The sequence below is a fragment of the Alosa pseudoharengus genome, unplaced genomic scaffold, assembly GCF_046254945.1.
Source record: "Alosa pseudoharengus isolate Yale_2024_CS ecotype anadromous, Long Island Sound unplaced genomic scaffold, YU_APseudo_1.1 YU_APseudo_1.1_scf_22, whole genome shotgun sequence".
In the NCBI taxonomy this organism is placed as follows: domain Eukaryota; kingdom Metazoa; phylum Chordata; class Actinopteri; order Clupeiformes; family Clupeidae; genus Alosa; species Alosa pseudoharengus.
Window position 1 is genome coordinate 15009980 of NW_027468680.1, and position 20975 is coordinate 15030954.

The 20975-nt window shown below is 44.7% G+C and overlaps 2 protein-coding genes across 2 annotated transcripts in view; one reads left to right on the plus strand and one right to left on the minus strand.

Annotated features, from left to right (window-relative positions):
- rps6ka5 (ribosomal protein S6 kinase, polypeptide 5) overlaps nucleotides 1-17611 on the minus strand; it is a 29134-nt gene extending 11523 nt beyond the window's left edge. The window contains exons 1-14 of the mRNA XM_076300691.1: nucleotides 17213-17611; nucleotides 13784-13855; nucleotides 12039-12257; nucleotides 11049-11164; nucleotides 10391-10492; nucleotides 9250-9333; nucleotides 8674-8777; nucleotides 8405-8555; nucleotides 7845-8006; nucleotides 5397-5525; nucleotides 4407-4540; nucleotides 4053-4146; nucleotides 2529-2699; nucleotides 1162-1353 (exon numbers count right to left, since the gene is read on the minus strand). Coding sequence (XP_076156806.1) covers nucleotides 1162-1353; nucleotides 2529-2699; nucleotides 4053-4146; nucleotides 4407-4540; nucleotides 5397-5525; nucleotides 7845-8006; nucleotides 8405-8555; nucleotides 8674-8777; nucleotides 9250-9333; nucleotides 10391-10492; nucleotides 11049-11164; nucleotides 12039-12257; nucleotides 13784-13855; nucleotides 17213-17288 — 1806 coding nt within the window. The 5' untranslated portion in view covers nucleotides 17289-17611. The remainder of the gene's footprint in view (nucleotides 1-1161; nucleotides 1354-2528; nucleotides 2700-4052; nucleotides 4147-4406; nucleotides 4541-5396; nucleotides 5526-7844; nucleotides 8007-8404; nucleotides 8556-8673; nucleotides 8778-9249; nucleotides 9334-10390; nucleotides 10493-11048; nucleotides 11165-12038; nucleotides 12258-13783; nucleotides 13856-17212) is intronic.
- A 652-nt stretch (nucleotides 17612-18263) lies between these two features.
- Nucleotides 18264-20944, plus strand: LOC143139877 (putative ATP-dependent DNA helicase Q1). The gene is made up of 3 exons (XM_076300692.1): nucleotides 18264-18952; nucleotides 19149-19228; nucleotides 19619-20944. Exons 1-3 carry the CDS (start codon nucleotides 18477-18479, stop codon nucleotides 20851-20853), a joined length of 1791 nt encoding a protein of 596 aa, XP_076156807.1. The 5' UTR covers nucleotides 18264-18476; the 3' UTR covers nucleotides 20854-20944.
- Nucleotides 20945-20975: the final 31 nt, after the last annotated feature.

Genomic DNA, 20975 nt, shown 5'->3' on the forward strand with positions numbered 1-20975 from the left:
GAACACCCTGACCACACCAGACAAAAGCAAACTATAAGCTGATACAGAGATTAAAAGTGCAATCCCTGATTGGTCAACTGCCAGAGGAGGCATTATATTATTTAAAGGTGCAGTCAGGGATTGCACAGGAAGTCGTGTTTATTTGTGTTTATGTTTATATCTAAATTTATTAGCAGACGCTTTTGTGCAAAAAAACGTACATTTTAACCAAGGACCAAACGATACACGCCAGAGAGGTAGCTCACCCCTACCTTCAGTATTCCCAGAGAAATTCCATGAAGGGTTAAGTTTTTGTTTGGGGGACAGGCTGCCCCCACTTTGCTTGTTTCCAGTATTTGGAGCCTGGACTGCCTACAGAGACCGGATATTTTTACAGTGTGCTCACAAAATGGGCAGCTAGCGGTCGTGAGAAGATGATTACTGAATGTGACAAAAAAATTGTATGGGCTTGAAATCGCGTAAAAAACCCTGACTACACCTTTAACTTGGAGCTTCATTTACATCAAAGGGGCATCTGCAGATTGTGCAACAGACCGCGCCCGTGTCCTGTCCCACAAACACGCTACTGTGATCTATGGCCATACTGGCGTCCTTTCACTAGCCCTCTGTGACGTTGATCAAACATTTAGAGCGGATGTTAGGGGGCACTAACTTCATTTAAAAGTAATTGTTTTGCCATTATTCATTACTTCCCTCTCTTTTTTTCACTTCCTCTTCCCTCCCTTGTTTTTTCCCCCTCATTCCAACACACATCCAGGGATTCATCGAACTTCTTTGGAATTAAAATTGCATGTAGTCCTTTAGCAGGGGAGTTAACTTCACCACAGCACAATGGCAATTCACTTTTCCTCATAACTGGGACTAACTGTACTAAGGTTTGAAACAACAGGTCAGTAATGTGATGTAAAATCTCTATAACATATGTTTATCCAAAATATAAACAGGTGAATGGGAGTTCATAACTTCTCAAGTAGTAATAGCAAACTGCAGTGAATCACTACCTGAACAGATAGAAAATGAGACAATGAGTACCCACTTATGGTACCTTTGGCTGTCCAATTTTGCACGCACACACACACGCACACGCACACGCACACGCACACGCACACGCACACGCACACGCACACACACACACACACACACATACACAGGATGACTCACCAGGATGACCCCTAGGCTCCAGAGGTCGCAGGACTCATCATAGCCATCATAGGTGAGGATCTCAGGCGCGGCGTATTGCAGGGTGAAGCAGGGCGTCTTCAGCAGCTGGTTGTCGGGGGGCTTGAGCCGGGCGAAGCCAAAGTCGATCACCTTGATCTCAGAGTGTTCACCATCATCCGTAAACAGCAGGTTCTATGAGCAGGAGCGAGATGGGTCACGATCAGAGGTGGCTCAACTGGATCATGTACAAGTGATATAAATACATTTGCCATGCATGTATGTTTGTGCAACGGATATCCAAGTTTGTGTGTGTGTGTGTGCAACATGGTGGAAATACACTAACATACAGTATGTGTACGCAACAGCATGACATGAACGGGAGTGCGGAACATGCGAGATGTGTAATCAACCATGGGAACACAGATGAAGTGTTTCTCCATTCGTCTCGCTTTGTAAAGGGCATGTGACTGCTTCTGTGTGTGTAATTATGTGTGTGTGAGTGTGTGTGTGTGTGTGTGTGTGTGTGGGGGGGGGGGGGGCAGGATATATGCACATTTTTGAAGTACACATTTAATAACTTTTAAGACCTAAAAAATAAAAATGAATACCAATTGCAGAAATCGTCATTGTCGTGGCAGGTATAATAACACAGAACAGTCAAACCCAAAGAAGTGTTTGTATGACTTTAGTTGAAAATGTTTTGGATAACTTTAGAAAATATTTTTGTATGGTTGACTTATTAATGTCAGAAATCTGAAATCTTCAAATTGAGCGCGTACCTGAAGAAAAATACAGTAAATGCATAACTATAAATCTCTACCTGAAAAAATTCTGTTCTTTGAAAAAGCTTAAAATTAAGGACTGAGATAGACCGGTCCCTCAGAACATCAGATGAGCACTTCATGTTTCTTGTCTTACTCTGAATTTATAGCAAGTAGCCTTTTGCCATAACTTTGTACCTTTTAATTCACTTAACACCTGCATGTCAATGCACAAACATTGCTCTGAAAATACTAATTACACATTTAAGCAGGCTACAATATCAGCACTGCAGACTGTACACAATGCATGGTGAAGTCTTGTGGAGGCATGGTCATCTCTAACATTCTAGGAATCTCTGCGGCAAGTGCACTCATAAATAATGAGGCCTACGGGTTTAGCTGAAATAATTACTTTTCGGTGCAGTTTGTTTATTCGCATGTAACGTTAAACAGAATTATGGAAAAACTACTGGCTCTATAACCATGACATATAGTTTCAATGTTTGACAGAGGTGGTGTGTGTGTGTGTGTGTGTGTGTGTGTGTGTGTGTGTGTGTGTGTGTGTGTGTGTGTATGTGTATATATATATATATATATATATGTCACCTCAGGCTTGAGGTCTCGGTGCACCACGCCGACGTCGTGCATGTGGCTGACGGCGGACACCAGGCGCCTCATGATGCGGCTGGCCTCCGTCTCGCTGAAGTGCTGCTTCTGCCGAATGCGCTCCAGCAGCTCCCCTCCCCGCAGCAGCTCCAACACCAGGTACGTATGCAGCTGGAGAAATCAGCACACGCACACACACACACACACACACACACACACATTCACATGCACACACACACACACACACACACACACACATTCACATGCACACACAGGCAGGCAGACGGATGCACACGCACACAGATAAACACACAAAGACAGACAGACAGACAGACAGACAGACACGCGCACACACACACACACACACACATAAAGACAGACAGACAGACAGACACACACAGACACACACAGCAGGTTTTAATTTCTAACCCAATATTGAAATTCGAAAAGATTGAAATCCTGCCTCCATATGCTCAAAACATGATCACAAAAGCACATAACCATTAAAAAAGATAAAGAAGGTAAAGGAACAAATAGACAGTTAAGAGACACATAAGAGACATTAGTATGGTCTTTACTGCCTCCTGGCAACAATCACTCACAACCCACCCCTGTGCGTCCAGATTTCAAGCCACATAGACCTTAGGCTGCATCACATCACAAGGCAAAAGAGATGCAATTAGGGTAATTGGACTATATAGGCTACATTACTCAAAGAAATGGTGGTGATGATGTTAACATGCATCGGCCAAAACACACCAAGTACTGATGACCTAATTTAAGAGGCACAATCTGACGGTCCCAGTCTCCATCTCTCTCTGAACACAATGGATGCCTTCCAGCCCAGTCTTCCAGAACAGTCTTTCAAGTGCCTTCCCAGGTCTGAACACAGATTCAACCCATGTCAATTAAGAGGGCAATTAACCGCAATAAACACGCAAATAAATAAATAAATAGGAATGTAGGGCACCACAAAAGGAAAAGGAAAAGGTTTTGATCTCTCTGACTGTGTCCTAGATTGGTACATAAGTAAGCCTGTGGCGCTGTTTGTGTGTGTGTGTGTGTGTGTGTGCGTGTATGTTTGTGTGCGTGTGTGTGTGCACATGTGTGTGCGTGTGTGTGTGTGTGCCTGTGTGCGTGTGTGTGCGTGTGTGTGTGCCTGTAACAGTAGAGGGTACAGGGGAGATTGGCCTCCATGCACTACAATAAAATTCTATGGAGGGTTAAAAAAAAGAACTCTAATACATACACCACTAACACAGACACAGAGGGTTTTGGACTGCAAAAACTGCACTAGTGAGGCACTCGATTTAAAATGTGCATCTTTCAAACCGGTCTGATCATTAGAAGGAGCATCTGACACAGAATCTGTTTTTCAAGGGCACTTTTTCCAACCGCCTAAACAGCGTGGACCATTAACAGAGACACAGTAAGCAAGTCATTGATAACATACTGTTTGCTTGACCACAGTGAATGGCATGAAGAGGAAAGTGAGTGCTGAAAAAGAAAAACATGAAACCTCACCTGGTCGTGGTAAATTTCATGCAGCTTAACAATGTTCGGATGCCCATCGCACAATTTCAGAGCTGCCATCTCCTTCTGCGACTGGGCCTCCATCCTTCAGAAAAACATATAAAAAAAAATATATATATATTTAAGAATAATTAAAAATAAAATAATAATATTTGTCAATTATTGTCACTGTTTATAACTATTATTATTATATTGCACATCTATAATAAGTTATTTATCTTTAGTGTTAAACTTCAAAAATCAAGCTGAGTCTCTCAACACTGCCAAACCTGGACTGTTATTACAACAGAACCTGTCCTGCAGGCTTGACCTGTGCGGTCTAGACTTTATTGAAGCTGCCGTCACCTCTTACTGACGATCTTGACGGCGTAGCTTTGCCCCGTCTTCTTGTGGGTGCACCGCCTGCAGATGGAGAAGCTGCCTTCGCCCAGAGCCGACTCCTTCAGGTCCACCTCATAGTTCAGGTAGAACGGCGAGTCCTGGCCAAAACAGTGAGACAGGGCGTTGTGAAAGGTTCTAGTACATATGCACGCATAAAACTGCACATCCAGAGAATTAATCAAAAGACCCCCCACGCGCAATACAATTCAGCCAATGGCTTTAAATAACTGATCAAGCAGACATCAACAAATATCTCTAAGGCCTGTAGACTGTTGTGAACAAACAAACACAAAAACAAACACACAAACAAGGCTTTTGACCTTTATCGCCATTGCCCCTTTGTGCTGCCTTCAGACTCTATCTGTCTCAATCAGACACTTTAAGATTCATCCCCACACGCTGACACTTCCCCAAAGAGAAGTCAGAGTGAGAGTATCATCTGCTTCCTTCCTCTTGAGACTACTGAAGTGAACATTTACATTTATTCATTTAGAAGACGCTTCTATCCAAAGCATATTGTCATTTATATTGTCCTTACATATGTCAATTATAGGGCCACTGTCCCCAGAGTAACTCAGGATTAAGTGCTTTGCTCAAGGTGGAAGCCGGGTATTGAACCCACAACTTTAAAGGTTACTGCATGCTAGCCCAGCTCCTTAACCACTACGTTACCACCGCCCCACCGGAGTCTGACTCAGTAGTCTGGGTGCAGGTTCAGTAGGTCTTTTGCTCACCATCCAAGCTGTTGGACCACAGTGTGGTGAGAAATGGATAGGCAGAGAGATATTCGGTTTGTACAAGATGGGCGAATGGGAGGAGGGGACACGCAGGCGGATAAAGAAATAGGAATGGATGGATAGAAATGGGAGGATGGATAGAAGAAAAAAGAACTAAAGGTAGAGACGGATTGTTGGTTGAGTGAGTGAAAGACAGGAGACGGCGCGTGCGGGTCACCTTCATCATGGCGCTGCGGGCCACAGCAGCCGAGCCCGGCCTGTCCGCTCCTCCTCCACACAGCTGGATGGGGTCGTCCATCACCACGTTCCTCTTGAACAGGATGGAGGGACTCATGAACGAGTAGCCCTGGCAACACACACACACACACACACACACACACACACACACACACACAGTACACACACACACACACACACACACACACACACAACACTGTTAACTGTATACATCTCATTTAACTCCCATAACAAATCTATGAGTGTTTTACGAGTGACTATAGCAAGGAATGCAACAATAAAAAACCTGCTATAAAAGAGAGTAGCTGACATAAAGGAGAAATTCTGCCAGCATCATTAACACATTACTGCAAGTGCTCGGGCAACTACAAGGCTTTCATCGAGACCGCCTCTCCCTAGAGAAAAGCATAATGCCTCCCAGTTGCGGCTTCAAAGTCTCTGGTGACTATGTGGCTGCCAGTACGCCTCAACCACTTCCTCTCCTCGTTTCTGCTCACTGCCATGCTCATCACTGATACCATCTACATCTCTAAAACCATACCAACGACATCTCTGAAGGAGACAGAGCAACAAAAAAAAGACATTAGAGGATTTAAGGCTAGCAGATTGACCATTTTAGCATCTAATGAGGGCATCTCCTTCAGACTCTATGGGCATGGGTGACCGGTCTTCCAGTGACTGCATCTCAGCCCTGAAGAGTGTGTGTTGACAATCGGGAGAGTTGTGGGGACACATCTGCTGTCTTCACACATTTGTGTCATCGCCCGCTTCCCACAATGGCGTCCATTTTCATTTCCTCGCAGCGTCTCGCACTCAGCCAGCCCCGCCGTCTATTTTTGGCTACGGGGAGAGACTCTGAGGCGGTATTAATTCTACTCTCCGTCTCACACACACACACACACACACAGCTGTGACTAACTACAGAGGAATGGAAAAGACGGCTGGACGGAAGGATGGAGCAATGAAAGCGCTCTTAATTGCTAAGCTGCGGCATGTGATTGCGGCGCTTCACAGATGACATCTTGGTCTCATAATGTGACTTCATTTAGTTTGCGTATGCGTATACGACAGGCGACTGGGTACACATTAGATAAATATATGTGGAGGAGAAGGACTGAACGACACGAACACTGAGGCAATAATCACAGGCATCATGCGCACACACAAAAAAACCTGCCCCAGGCAAATTAAAGGAGAAGTAAGAAATTAAGCAGAGGTAAATAAATAAATAAATAATTAAAGAAATGGCTAAAAATTCTCACAGGTTTTTTTAAAATGAAGACAGAAAGCCAGACGAGGCGTGAGATGAAGTTGGCAATCAGAGGTTTTCACACAGAGCCATTCGAGAGCAGACGTGGTTATGTGAACCTCTCATTTTGAAGTGCTGTGCGCGCCAAGCTGTAATGGGGCTGGGTGGTGGGGAGGGGGGTGGGCTGCGGGTTATTGAGGAGGCGGCTGGAGCATCCAGAAGGCAATCACGCGCCCGGTGGCCCATTCAGGCTCCGCCACCTCCACCGCCACCGCCACGCACATCAGCTGGCTCAGGAGTGCCAGGGGCCACACTCCAGCAGCTCAAAAGGCTCCTCCAGAAAGGCCACTCCCTCGCCCATTCACCACTGGTGCTCCTCACCCTCCATGGCAGGCAGGCGGCTGGGTGGGTGGGTGGATGGCTGGAAGGCTGGCGAGCGTGGCTGTAATTACATGCTAACTTTACCAGCCCCCGCGGCTCGTCTGATTTGAAGGGAGTGGGGTGGGGTGGGGGGGTGGCGGGGGTCTACCTGGCCTTGACTCCGGCTAGACGGGGAGCCCAGACAGTCCAGCCAATTACAGTGCTTGTTCTTCATCAAACAGCAGTAGTAGCAGCAGAATTATCATCATCATCATCATCATCATCATCATCATCCTCATCACTGTTGTTTTCATCAGCTTCAATCATCATGTCCATCAAAAGAATGAATGCAGATCGATGGAGGGATTTAAACCGCTGGCCTTCAAAACACCTCCATTAGAGGGAGAGGGAATTTGGGGGAGTGATGATACCTGCTACAACCAGCTATCACTATTACACTCATTTCGATACTCCAGGGCAGCGCGAGGCGAGGAGGTGAAATGAAACCCATAAATATACACACACACACACACACACACACACACAGAGACACACACAGACACATACAGACACACACAGGCACACACAGACAGACACAGACAGACACAGAGAGACACACACAAACACACATAGACACACAGACACACATAGACACAAACAGACACACACAGGCACACATAGACACAGACAGACACACACACAGACACACAGACACAGACAAAGACAAAGACACAGACACACACACACACACACACACACACACACACACACACACACACACACACACACACACACACACTATTGGTCTATCCTGCTCACCTGGAAGATGCGGCCACAGTTCTGTGGTAGGGCCGCTGGGGAGTAGGTGGGATCCATCTCTGTGAACTCCTCGGCAAAGTTGCTGACATCCAGCTCATCCCGGATCACAGGCTTGAAGGGAGCCGGAACCTTCTTTGCTGCAAGATCTTCCCAATTGATTTTCTGTTTGTGAAGGTATGCTAATTAGTAATGTGCTCCTCTTATATAAATACAGACATATTTATGCGTTGAGTTTAAAGTAAGGTAATATATAGCAATATGCACTCACATGAGTAGGGCAGGCACTGAAATCTGTACTAATTAATTACATCTGCATAATGTAGTGGAGCAATTAAATAGGAATAAATATTCCGTGTCATCTAATATGTATAAAATGATAAATGGCATACAAGATCACAGGTTAGGTGTGAGATTATCTGATATTCAGGATGAGAGTGTTCTTATGATATAGTGATATGTGTGAATCTACATGATGGATATATGGAGTCGGTCAGGCATATAAAAATGTGTGTATAAGTATAGGTGTGTCATTCATTCTTCGATCACTGTGATCTGCACACCTGGTAGAAGGGGTGACTTTTCACAGCCTGGGCTCCTGAAGGCCCAGAACCCAGCCTCTTCTTTGGGTCTTTGATGAGGAACCTTTGCATGATGTCTTTGGCTAGGGGACTCATGTCCTGGGGGAAGGGAGGCTCCTTCTTGAGGATGCGCCTGTGTGTGAGACAGACAAAAAGACATGGTCTCTGAGACATGTGGTGGGGTGAGTGAATTTGTGCCGAGGTGATGTGTAAGTGTCTGTGTGTGTGTGTGTGTGTGTGTGTGTGCTTACTTGGCGATGTCGGAGTGGGAGTTCTCATCTCCGTCCACGGTGAAGGGGGAGCCTCCCGTCAGCAGCTCATACATCAGCACACCCAAACTCCACCAGTCCACTGCCTGCAACACGTGCGCACACACACACACACACACACACACACACACACACACACACACACACACACACACACACACACACACACACACACACACACACACACACACACACACACACACACACACACACACACACACACACACACACACACACACACACACACACACACACACACACACACACACACACACACACACAGCATCTCAGTTATACAGCTTGCAATGCAAATACATTCATCTATTTTGTATGCTGTACACACACTTGAACTCATTGTCTGACACACATATACACACAAACTTAACCCATCACACATCTTACTGCCACTGCACACACACGCACAGACACACACATACACACACACACACACATACACACACACACACACACACAGGCGCACACACACACACATACACACATACTTCACACTGCTAAGTGGAGCATATGATGATAGAGTTGTTTATATGCATATCTGACCTTGTCGTGACCTGATTCTCCTCCCTCCACAATCTCTGGGGCCATGTATTCGATGGTCCCACACACAGAGTACGCTCGCTCTACCTAGAAACAGAACACACACAGACACACACACACACAAATGAAAACAGAGACATAAAATACATAAAGGCACACACACGCACACACACACACACACACACACACACACACACACACACACACACACACACACACACACACACACACACACACACACACACACACACACACACAAACACACGAGCAATGTCATTATCGGGTTATACTGTATGTTCTAACTACTACAGAGCAGAGGTAATGCAGTATACTACAGGGCGGAGGTTCAGATTCCAGCCAACCTAGTGCCATTGCACATCACACCTCCACTGGAGAGGTGATGCAGTATTCTGGGAAATATGGCATCAGCTGCGATTCTGCTGGGCAGACAGGAAAAGCTAAAGGAATTTATTTTTGGCTGCGCAAACTCCTGAGTCAGTTATTTTTATAATGAAGGCTTGTTTTTTAATATAAAAAAAAATCTGAAAGCTGTCCAAATTTAACTGGGCCAAGAATGCTCTGATATCTCCTCTTGCTGTTTTGTATGCACACTCCCCGCCTTCTTCTGCTCAGCATTCACATTCTCTCCCTTCATCTATCTCTCTCTCTCCCACATACAGACACACAGACACACACACACACACACACACACACACAGTCTGGGTGGCTATGAGTAAAAGTAAACACTTCTCCATTAGCAAGGCAATGAGCCTCCCGGTCTCTCTACAACAACTCAAACAGCCTTACCTCTCTCTGTCTACAACAAACAAACCCACACCAGCACAAACCTCCTCTCAATGTGAATTTTGGCCAGAGCCTGCTTGTCTGGCCATTCATATACGTTCTAATGGACGTCTAAACATTAGCTGATTAATGACCAATACTGAACGTCTGCATACTGCTCTCAGGCAGCCAGACAGGATCAGAGTCCATATCAGGGTGGGGGAACTTGTGGTCAGCCCTGTGGTTTATGGACTAGGCTTCGTTTAGAGTGGCCAGAGGCAGAAAGCAATGTTGTAATGTTGTAAGTATTGTAAAAAACTGGTGTGGAAGCCAAAACTAAAAAATGGTCAAGTGTTCTTACTTCGTGGAACTCTTTGCTGAGGCCGAAGTCTGTGAGGACGATGTGACCATAGGAGTCCAAGAGGATGTTCTCCAGCTTCAAGTCCCGGTACACAATCCCCAACTGGGTGAAAAGGAAAGATTTAAAAGAAAGGGGAAGATTTACATTGATTCATTTAGCAGACACTTCTATCCAAAGTGACTTACATAGGTCATTTATATTACAAGGGCCACTGTCCTGGGAGCAACTGGCATCCTGGCTTCTACCGGTGTACTCAAGGGCACAACGGTAGAAGCCGGCAATTGAACCCACAACTTTACAGGTTACTGTATTAGATTAGATTAAATTCAACTTTATTGTTTACATCTTTACTGTATGCTAGCTCCTTAACCACTACGCTGGGAGCCGGTAATAGAACCCACAACTTTACAGGCTACAGCATGCTAGCCCAGCTTCTCAGCCACTACGGTAGCACCGCCCCGACGATATTATTTGAAATGCAACAGTTATACAAGCATCACCATTAATGCTTTGGAATGCTCTTCTGAACTATTTATTACCAGAATCTGGAGGAATGTTATAAGAACGAAATAGGAAGAATTAAGAAGAATGCCTCCTAGACAGTTCTAAGAGCATATCGTGTAAGACTGAAGTCCAGCTGAAACAGATGACCCCTGACCTTGTGCAGATGTTCCAGGGCCAACACGATCTCGCCACTGTACAGCGCCACCTCCTGCTCTTTGAAGTGGACCCTCTGGACCAGGTGTGTGAAGAGCTCCCCTCCATTCACATAATCTGTAAAGTGGGCGACAGTATGTGAACACACCTCACTTTACTTTGGTATATTTTGCATCATCAGTGCTTCAGAGTAGCTGTTTAACCTGAATAGCTGCAATATCAGCACTACTTCTGGTGCTATTTGTATTTAGGATGCTCTCGATCTCAGCAGGAAGGGTCAGAATGTCCTTATAAAAGGTACTCATTATACAGGCTTGTCAAGACAAGCACAGAGAAGGGGATAAGGAACACCAACCGGTTATGACCTTCATACTCTTCCTGTGGCAAGCTCACTAACAAAGCCCTCAGTACAACAAAGTGTTCAGAATTGAGCTGGATGCTTTCTGTTCTACAATGGAGTGTACCGTTCCGTTGTAATAGCACATTAGTAGCATTATTATCATCCTCTGATTACCCAAAAGAGTCACATCAATCATCCCAACATGGTTTCCATTGCAGGAAATATCCTGCCAGATCTCAACTATAAAAAATAACTACATATCCCACAGCTAACCTTAACCCAGCATATACAGAACGTAGGATGGAGACAGAGGAAATCTACACCAGCAGCAACAGCCGAATATGCAAAAGCTTAAACTGTAAGTCTCCGATAATAATTAACATGAGATTAAACATCAACCTCCTTTTATTTATTTGGAAAGAACAAATGTACACACTGTAAGGACAATAAAGCATTTAGTGGCATCATTATTATGGCAGCCCAGGGTGTGTGTGTGTGTGTGTGTGTGTTTGTATATCCAGGATGAGGATGAGCTTGGTGTCTGTCTGGAAGGCATAGTGGAAAAAAGAATATGTGTGTGTGTGTGTGTGTGTGTGTGTGTGTGTGTGTGTGTGTGTGTGTGTGTGTGTGTGTGTGTGTGTGTGTGTTTACCCAGGATGAGGTGGAGCTTGGTGTCTGTCTGGAAGGCGTAGTGGAGGGTGACGAGGAAGGGCGACTGGCGGATGTGCTCCAGCACGTGCCGCTCAGTGCGTGTGTGCTCCGCCGTCTTGGCTTTCTGGATGATGGTGGCCTTCTTCAGGACCTTCATGGCGTACAGCTTCCCCGCGTCATGGCCACTCACCTTCCTCACCAAGAACACCTTACCATACGCTACAACAGGGCATGATTAGGGCTATGGATACGTATGGTTGTTTAGCAGAAACCTTTTGTGTAAAAGACCTTAAAAAACATATTTCAAAATAGGAGTGTGATGCCACAGGGAATGAGTGAACTTGAGAGATAGGGAGCCATATGATTTGCTAGCAGTAGAAGAGAAACATTTTATCATAATCTGGAATATCCCTAAGCCAAACAGTACATCAATTGAGTCTGACTGAGATAGATGCCTCTTAATGTGTAAATCATGAGCTACAGCCAAAGAAGATGGTCTTCAGAGAGGGTGAGAGGTAGTGGAGGGAAAAGTGGCTTATCAGGGGGAAACGCATAGTGCTAGCTTAATGGAGCACTATGAAGCTAAGAGGCATAAAGCTATTTAAAAACCCTGCTCTTAAATCTGAGGTACAGAGCTGACCACAAGAGGAACTATTCACATATCAAGCAATGCCCGGGGGAACTGGTAAAAATCGATTGCTTCATCGTCGGCCTCGCCAGCATAGCACAAGTGTGAGTCGTTTTGTACGCCCCACCAAATCAGAATAGGATTCCGCGGGCCTGACCAGAACAATCAGCGCGAACAACGACAGTGGGGCCTGGGCTAGTCTCCAGCAGCACAACGCTGGCACGTAGACCACCTAAAGGGAGAATCTGCTCCTTCAGTGCCTACAGAGAGAAGGGTGGATCCCCGTCCTCCCCTGTCAATCTCTAGCACTACGGCCACGGTCTATAGCTACTTCTTCATCCAGTCTCTTGTCCAGTTGAGGGCGGTAAGCGGAAGCTTAGCGGTTTCACTGTCGACAGGTCATTTTGTAACCCAGTGGCTAATGCCTCAAAAGTGTTGCCATAGAGCACTACTAAATATGGCCGTGCGGATATGTAGTGACAGAGACAACAACAGTAAAAGGCAATGCAGGGGGTCCATAATGTTTATCAATAATTTACTAGGCTATAATAGTACGGGGGGAAAAAACAACCTGCATGACAGATGGCAGACAGTCTTTATTATGAAGAACTATGAATGACTATTGCAACATTCATTAAAAACTGCAAAAACATGTAAAGGGAAACAGCATGAAAGAGACAATTGTATGAGGAACTTGAGGATGTCAAAAACACTGGTAATTCATCAAGAAATTAACAGCTTTTTCACACACCCTTTTTTAAACAACATAACATTGGTAATAGTTCCTATTCTCTGAATAATGAAAAGCAAATTAATAAATGTGCAGTCAGACAATTCGCCTGAGATGTTTACATTCCAGTTTCCAACTCTATAAGGTGAGAGTGCTTGCCTGTGTCACCTGTAAGTCTTAAAAAGATAATCAAAGGACACACTTTGTGAAGCTACACTATCATACGGAGTGCCTCTGCACTATCTCTCTGGAGTGCCTCTTATCTGACTTGAATCCTCTTGGCCTCATCTCACAGCAGGTCAGTAATCACAAAGCAACCGGGGTCGAAGCCAAGCACTCTGTGCTCTGTGCTTCAGACTCCAGTGACTGGGCCCAGCTGTCACTCACCTCCAGTGCCGAGGACTTTCAGGAGCTCGAAATTCTCAATGCCGACTCTCTCCACATGGCCTGTGAGGTTGGCTGAGGGAGGAGGGGGAGAGAGAGAGAGAGAGGTGTAAGGAGCATTGCTGTATTACCAGAGCAGAGATTACTCCCTGTTCCAAGTACAACAATTTGCTGCTTGAACAATTTATGAATAAAGCATGACCCAACGTTACTGAAAGAAAGCAACTGCTCTAAGCTGTATGTGGCTTCTCCTAACATGACATCTCTATGACTTCACTAATGTGGTCACAGTGACTCTGACTGCTAACAGAATCTTGTCCCATCTCACTCTGAAGCAACATTCTGCAGAAAAAGCTGCCGTGTCCACAAATACGGCTCATTATGAGACCATCATGAATGATGCAACAACGACTGTAGAGGAAGACACAAAAGCGAGTGGAAATGCTCTGTTATCTTTTGCCTCCGCTTGCCTGCGTTTCCTCTCCTCTATGCCTTCAAGGGCATTGATATCATTAGGAGTGCATGCTTGAGCAGCACATCATCACAATTCAAAACCCTCATCTAGTATACCCTAGCACCAATTAGCCATTTATTGTTTAACGCCTGCACAATTGTTTCCGAGGCAAACTCACTGCCTACACCGCTTCAAGCAGGCTCATTACAGGTTTTAAAGACTGATGAGAGATGGTCTGCCTCACAGGGTCTAACTGAACATGTTCTAAATGCTATGGATTGAACATGAACATGTTCTGAATCAGATATTATAATGCCTAATAATATCTATGTTCTGAATGGTATGAATGGAACACACACTGAATGGAATGCACATGCTAAAGTTCTCTGACATAAAATTATGCTGACTGTTCTTAAATTACTTTTGGCACCCAAGAAATGTTATCAGAGATCTGAACTGACTTCCTTTCCCTCTCTGGTGTTTGACATCGTTCTAGGCACGCACACTTCAGAAAGCCCTAATAACAAGCTGAAAGCACAGTGTGTATTTGCATGTGTGTGGGGGGTGAGTGCATTTCTTATGGACAAGCATGCTTTGTCCAAAATAAATAGCTTTCACTTCCTAGAAGATTGACTAAGAAAAGAAAGAGGCCGCCATCACTGATACAGAGCAATGTTCTTCTAGTGTGCACAAAGTCTCATTCAAAGCATTTTGTTGCCCATTATATGCATAATATAGGGCACGCGTGTGATAAATGCAATGCAATGCAATGCAATGACTTAGCTTTGGTGAGCGCACAGGAATGTGGAGTAGCAGTCATGCATGTATGCATCGGAGTGGGTGTTCTGAGTAGAGAGGGGCATGTGAGCATGTGAGAGCCGCTTTATGTCTCTGGGAGAGCATGCGTGAGAGTGCACTCTCGAACGCCAGCAAGAGCACATGTTTCCCCATGTGTCCGTGTCCTGGTGCAGGGCACTGGAGTGAACGCACTCCGGCTGTCAAAGCTTCCGGAAGTGTACAGACCCCCAGACGTGCAGTTGTTGTTGTTGTTGTTGTTGTTGACCATGCAGGGAGACAGCCATATCTCTCTTTGTATATTGTGTGTGTGTGTGTGTGTGCAAAATCTGATAGATCAGCAAAAGACATTCTTCTCACTCGCACACAAGCAATCTGTTCCACATCTCTGACTCTGACTAAATTGTCGCCTCATCATCTCTACACACACAGACACACTCCCAGACACATACACACACTTGGGCCAAAAAACGCAATGCTGTACCCATAGTCAGCAACACTCTCTGTTGTACCTGCCAGAAGTGTGGGACTCAAACAAAACTTTTGGCTCATGTTGCACAACACCCCCGTCACCCACTCCTGGGGCCCTGTGGGAAATTAACGGGTTATTAATAGCACTCGCAGCAAGGCCATTCAGCATTGCTCCCCTGCTGCGCGACAGCACTGCTTGGGCTAGACCTAACAGTAGGACTGGCTGGGTGGGAGGTGGGGACATATGGCTATCTGCTTCTACTGGCATTCGGCATCGTGGGTAGTATTAGGAATTAGATGCTTGGCAGACTGGTGCCATGCCTCATATCAACGGGTTAGTGAGAGCAATTTGATTGAGCAATGAGCACATCTGGAAACCTAAAGAGCATCTAGACATGTAGTTTCTACCACTGTTGCCTCTCCGTCCTGGTTTCAGACAGACACAAAAGCCAAAGTGGGTCAAGTTCCAGCATTATGATGACAACTCTTAACAGAAAAAAAGGAGAGGAGAGGAGCAAATCAGAAAGGGAGTGGCTGAGGGAAGAACGAGAGAAATAAAATAGAGAATGATGCTTGTTCATGCTATACTCACAATAACAATCATCTCCTAGCCTATAAATATCTAAACAAGGACAAAGCCTATCTGCCAATTAGAAATTAGCATTTTGCACATTGTGATGGAGCCCGTTGTGAGCCCATTGTGATGGAGCCCTTACCCAACATCTCAAGACGGACATGTGTGCTGTAAGTACACAGTCATTACAACTCTGCACTTTCTTAGTACCTATTATTCACAGACTTAGTCACTGAAGGGTCAAGGTAATGGCTGACTGTGTCACCAAAGAATAACAGTACTCAGTGGCAATTAAACCCCATTTGAAGGCCAAGTGTTGCACTGCTGTGCAAATGAATCACACCATCTAAAATGATCAGGTCATTTTACAATACATGTACCAGGCAAGCTGGACAAAATTAACAAGGAAGGCAATACTACAAAGATCTACCAAAGTCCTGGCTGAACAATAGAGAAAACCATTGCCACTAAGTAGTGTCTAATAGCACTCGGTCAGGTAATACTGCTCAAGGCTGACTTTCCAAAAATTACATGAAAGCAGCGCTTGGAACCAGGCTCGGTAGTAGTGATTTCCTTGTGCCAAAAAACATGCATTTGTAATCAATCAATTATTCTGTAACCTAATTTGTAACTCAACTGTGCTGTGTGCTTGCTGGCAGAAGACACCATCAACGACTAGTTTGAAAATCGCCTTGCAGTTAACTCAAGTGAAGTTGAATATATTTCACTTGCTTGTTAAATTCCACTTCATAACACCTAATGTAAGTTACCATTAAGCTACGCAAGTTTTGGACTGCTAACATAGCAACCTAGCATTGACATTGCCTAAAGCTGTCAGATCGGATGACCGGAGTTCATCGTCTTTCACGTGTTCATGTCTCATGTAGTTTTCAGAGGAACACATATGTTTATAATCACCCGCTGTCTTTGAGTTAAGAGCCCCATACAGTACTGTGCTATTGTTGGTTTTAATATTTAACGTAGCACTATCAGCCGTGCCAAGGAGTTCACTATCAATACACAGGTTTGCTAGCATTGCTAATACAACCTCTCCCACATAGGCAATGGCACTAATTCTCAGATCATACGTCCCAAAACCAAAAGGAGACATTAAAAATCTTTATGACATTCCACTTACTATTTTTTAGCTCGTGCTTCACAGTAAACAGGTCACCTTCTTCTTGAGATGATCCTTCCAACGAAGTGGACGGCATCTTAACGTTACTCGGAAGGCTTATAGTATGGGTTTTTCACTGGGTTTAATTATACACTACCCTATGACCGAGGAGCTGATGGCACACTGTCGATTGTATTACCTATAGTTAAAATAATAGAGGCCGAAAACGGCCCGATATCGTCCAAAACACTTGCATACTAGGCTAGAATCCTTGTCATTACTATCACTAAATGAATTCCTTACAACCCAGCCCTCATTGAACGGTTATTGGAGTTGCTAGGCGAATTCGTTCCTAATGGTTGGCTAACTGGACTGTCATTTACTTGACACTCCTCCTGTCCTGTGTTACTTCTGTCTAATTGGTGTGAAAATTGAGGAGCCCCGCCTACATTAAATAATCGACCACGCCCACATTCTGCACTGCAGTTGAAGGCCAACTTGACAAGTAGCCTACAAAAAATGTTAATAAGTGGTTCCAGGCTCTTGTATGTCTCCCACGATAGCTGGACGAGAGCAGATGTGAGGGAAAATAGTCCACATAAATGTACTACTAATAATACATAATTTAAGATTTTCTAAAGAGAATAAAAGCAAAGTGAGTTCTGTTTCCCTTCTGTGAAACGCTTGACACAACTGCAGGACCAAGTACATCCAGGCAGTGTGCATAAGAGTGCAGCAGATGAAGCAAGACATTGTCGTCTTATGTAGTCCATGATTATCAGTGGAACTGAGTTATTTAAGTTTGTGAATACAGGTAAATGACTGTTACTTCTGTTTGTTAAATTCCCTCGTCATTCATTTCCCACACACCAGCCACCGCATCACAAGCGCACTACAAACATCTCAGTTTGAATTGGCTGCGTTTAAGCATTAACACATATCAAACAGGAAACATTGCATTTGCTGCACAGAGTCGGTATGCGTAGCACATCAGAGGAGGAAAACTACAGAAAGTTTCCAGAGGAGGGGACGTCTTGAATTTGAACTTGCCCCTAGGCCTATGGTAGCCTGGGTGCCATTCCGAACTTAGTCCCGCCCACAACGTTTGAGGTCGGGAAGTTCGGTCTGGCATTGCTCAATAGTAGCGCGAGTATGCTCGCCCAATATCTGGCGGGCCAATCAAATTGTCAGGGCGGGCTTTATACGATGATGGACAGATGATCAACAGTAACGTAATCAACCACGTCACCAAAGCGCGCTTGGGTTGAATTCGTTTACAACAACGATGGCTGCCGCTGGAGAGTTGAGGTGTGTAGATTCTGCTATTAGGTCTGTTCTAGAAGATATCGACAGCAAATTAATTTTAAAAGAGGAACAGAGAAACGCGATCAAGGCATTTGTTGAAAAGAAAGATGTTTTTGGCGTCCTTCCTACGGGATTCGGCAAAAGTTTAATTTATCAGCTGGCTCCGTTGGTCGCTAAGAAGATGGGACACAATGAAAACCCATTGGTCATTGTTGTTTCTCCTTTGGTCGCACTCATGGAGGACCAAGTGAAAGAAGCAACTGAAATGGGCATCACGGCGATGCAACTCGGCGTGAACGACGAGGTGGATATAGCCAGCGGTCGTTGCCAGCTCCTTTTCGGAAGCCCGGAATCCTGGCTGCTGAACAACAAGTGGAGGGACATGCTAGGCTCCGATGTTTTTCAAGCCAACGTTATGGGTATCGTCGTGGACGAAGTTCATCTAACTTACAAATGGTAAGAGATAATCTGACTGTCTGACTTAGTAAATAACTCGCAATGTCGTGATATGAATCCCATGTTGTAAACATAGTAGGTAACGTTGTACGTTCGCTAATTCAGACTTGGTACAATCTTAATGTTAGTGTGATTGTAGCGAAATAACTAGCTGTTAAAACATTCTAATGTAGGTTACTCTTTTTTTTCCTATCAGGGGTCAGGCTGCAAAAGGGCAGACGCCATTTCGCGACAGCTTTGCCAAGTTGGGAGAACTTAGATCCTTAGTTAAAGCTGGTAAGTACAAAACAGTAGACTTACTGCATGTTCTGTCTTCGATGTTTTCTACACATAGTGTAATTCACCACTTTAATTGAAATCAGTTGCATTACAGGAACCTGTCCACTTCTAAACACTAACCACTCTCCCCCAAAACCGGTTTTTCATTTGCATTCGCACTGGCCAAGTGGCCAACTGGTTGCCCATTCAGATGCAAATTGACCATTCATTTGGGTGTTGCTTTATGTACTCAAGCACCATACCCATATTGGTAGTCACTGTACCCCTTATAAGTGATGTATTCTTTTTAGATGTCAGTACAGTCATTAAAAAGTACTAAATGATACTACTCATTTCTTATTTTTACTGTTACTTATTGGTTGCTTTTTGTACTGCTATATATTCCAGGTACACCTGTGCTGGCATTGACTGCTTCTGCTGATCGGGAATCCAGAGCCAGGGTTATGAAACAGCTTCAGATGGACAATCCAATCATTTTGGCTCTGAGCCCAAACAGAACAAACATCAGACTGGGTCTGATTAAAGTACCTGGCCATACACTGGAGTGCCTACACTGGATTGTGAGGGATGTGAAAGAAAAAGGTATCTCCATGTTGCCAGTAATTATCTACTGCAAAACCGTGAAGGCAGTTGGCAGAGTGTTCTGCCATTTGAAGGGAGAACTCGGTGAAGATTCCTGGGTTGACCGAGACCCTGAGAAAAAGGTTGAAAACCTGCTTATAGGCATGTTCCACAGCCAGACACTCCCTCAGAATAAGAACAGAGTGCTATCATCTCTGAGTGGACAGGGTAGCTGCCGAGTTGTGGTGGCAACAACAGCTCTTGGGATGGGCCTAAATTTTCCCAACGTATCACACATTGTTATGTATGGGTTGCCAGATGATGTGGAAGCCATGGTTCAGCAGGTCGGGAGGGCAGGCAGAGGTGGGTTGCAGGCACATGCGATTGTTTATGCTGTCAAACAGCATACAAAGCTTGACCCAGCAGTTAAGACGGTACTTGAGACTGGAGTCACTAGTTGTCTGCGGAAAGCTTTGTACTGCCATTTCGAGGAACACACCACATCTGTTCATCCAGGACATCTGTGCTGCACTCACTGCCATTCTGTTTGTTCTTGTGAACCTGAAGGTTGTGGGGAGCCAATCCCCAAATATGAACACTTTCAAGGGGAGGTTTCATCACACCACAAACACAGAATGGTCACACCTGAGGACAAACTTTTGATCAGGGAACTGCTACAAACTTACAGGAGTAGTTTACTTCAGGACCATACAAACATACCACTTTACACAGTCGACACAGCCTGCACTGGTTTTGGAGATGAACTCATTGATGCGGTTTTAGAACAGTGCACACAGATATTTGACCTGGACTTCATTATCCATAATCTCCCTACATACAAACTGGAACATGCAAAAGAGATACTACGAATTCTGCATGAGGTTTTTGATGACGTCGAACAGAGTCAAACGAATTTGTTTGATGACAGTGTGGTTCAGGATGACCGTGTTCAGGTTGACATGGATTACACTGGTTACTTTGATGACGAGGATGAGGATGAGATACAATCATCACCAAGTAGCTTGGAATCAGGCTTGTCAATGTTGAAGATCTCAGACTAGCTTCAAATTCAGGCTCAAACTTCTAGCTTCAGGGTTCTGTTGTTGTGCAAATACTTTTTTTTTTACCTGTTACATTCATGTTTTTGAATAAAATTTAAATTGTTTATACTTCTCTACTGGTT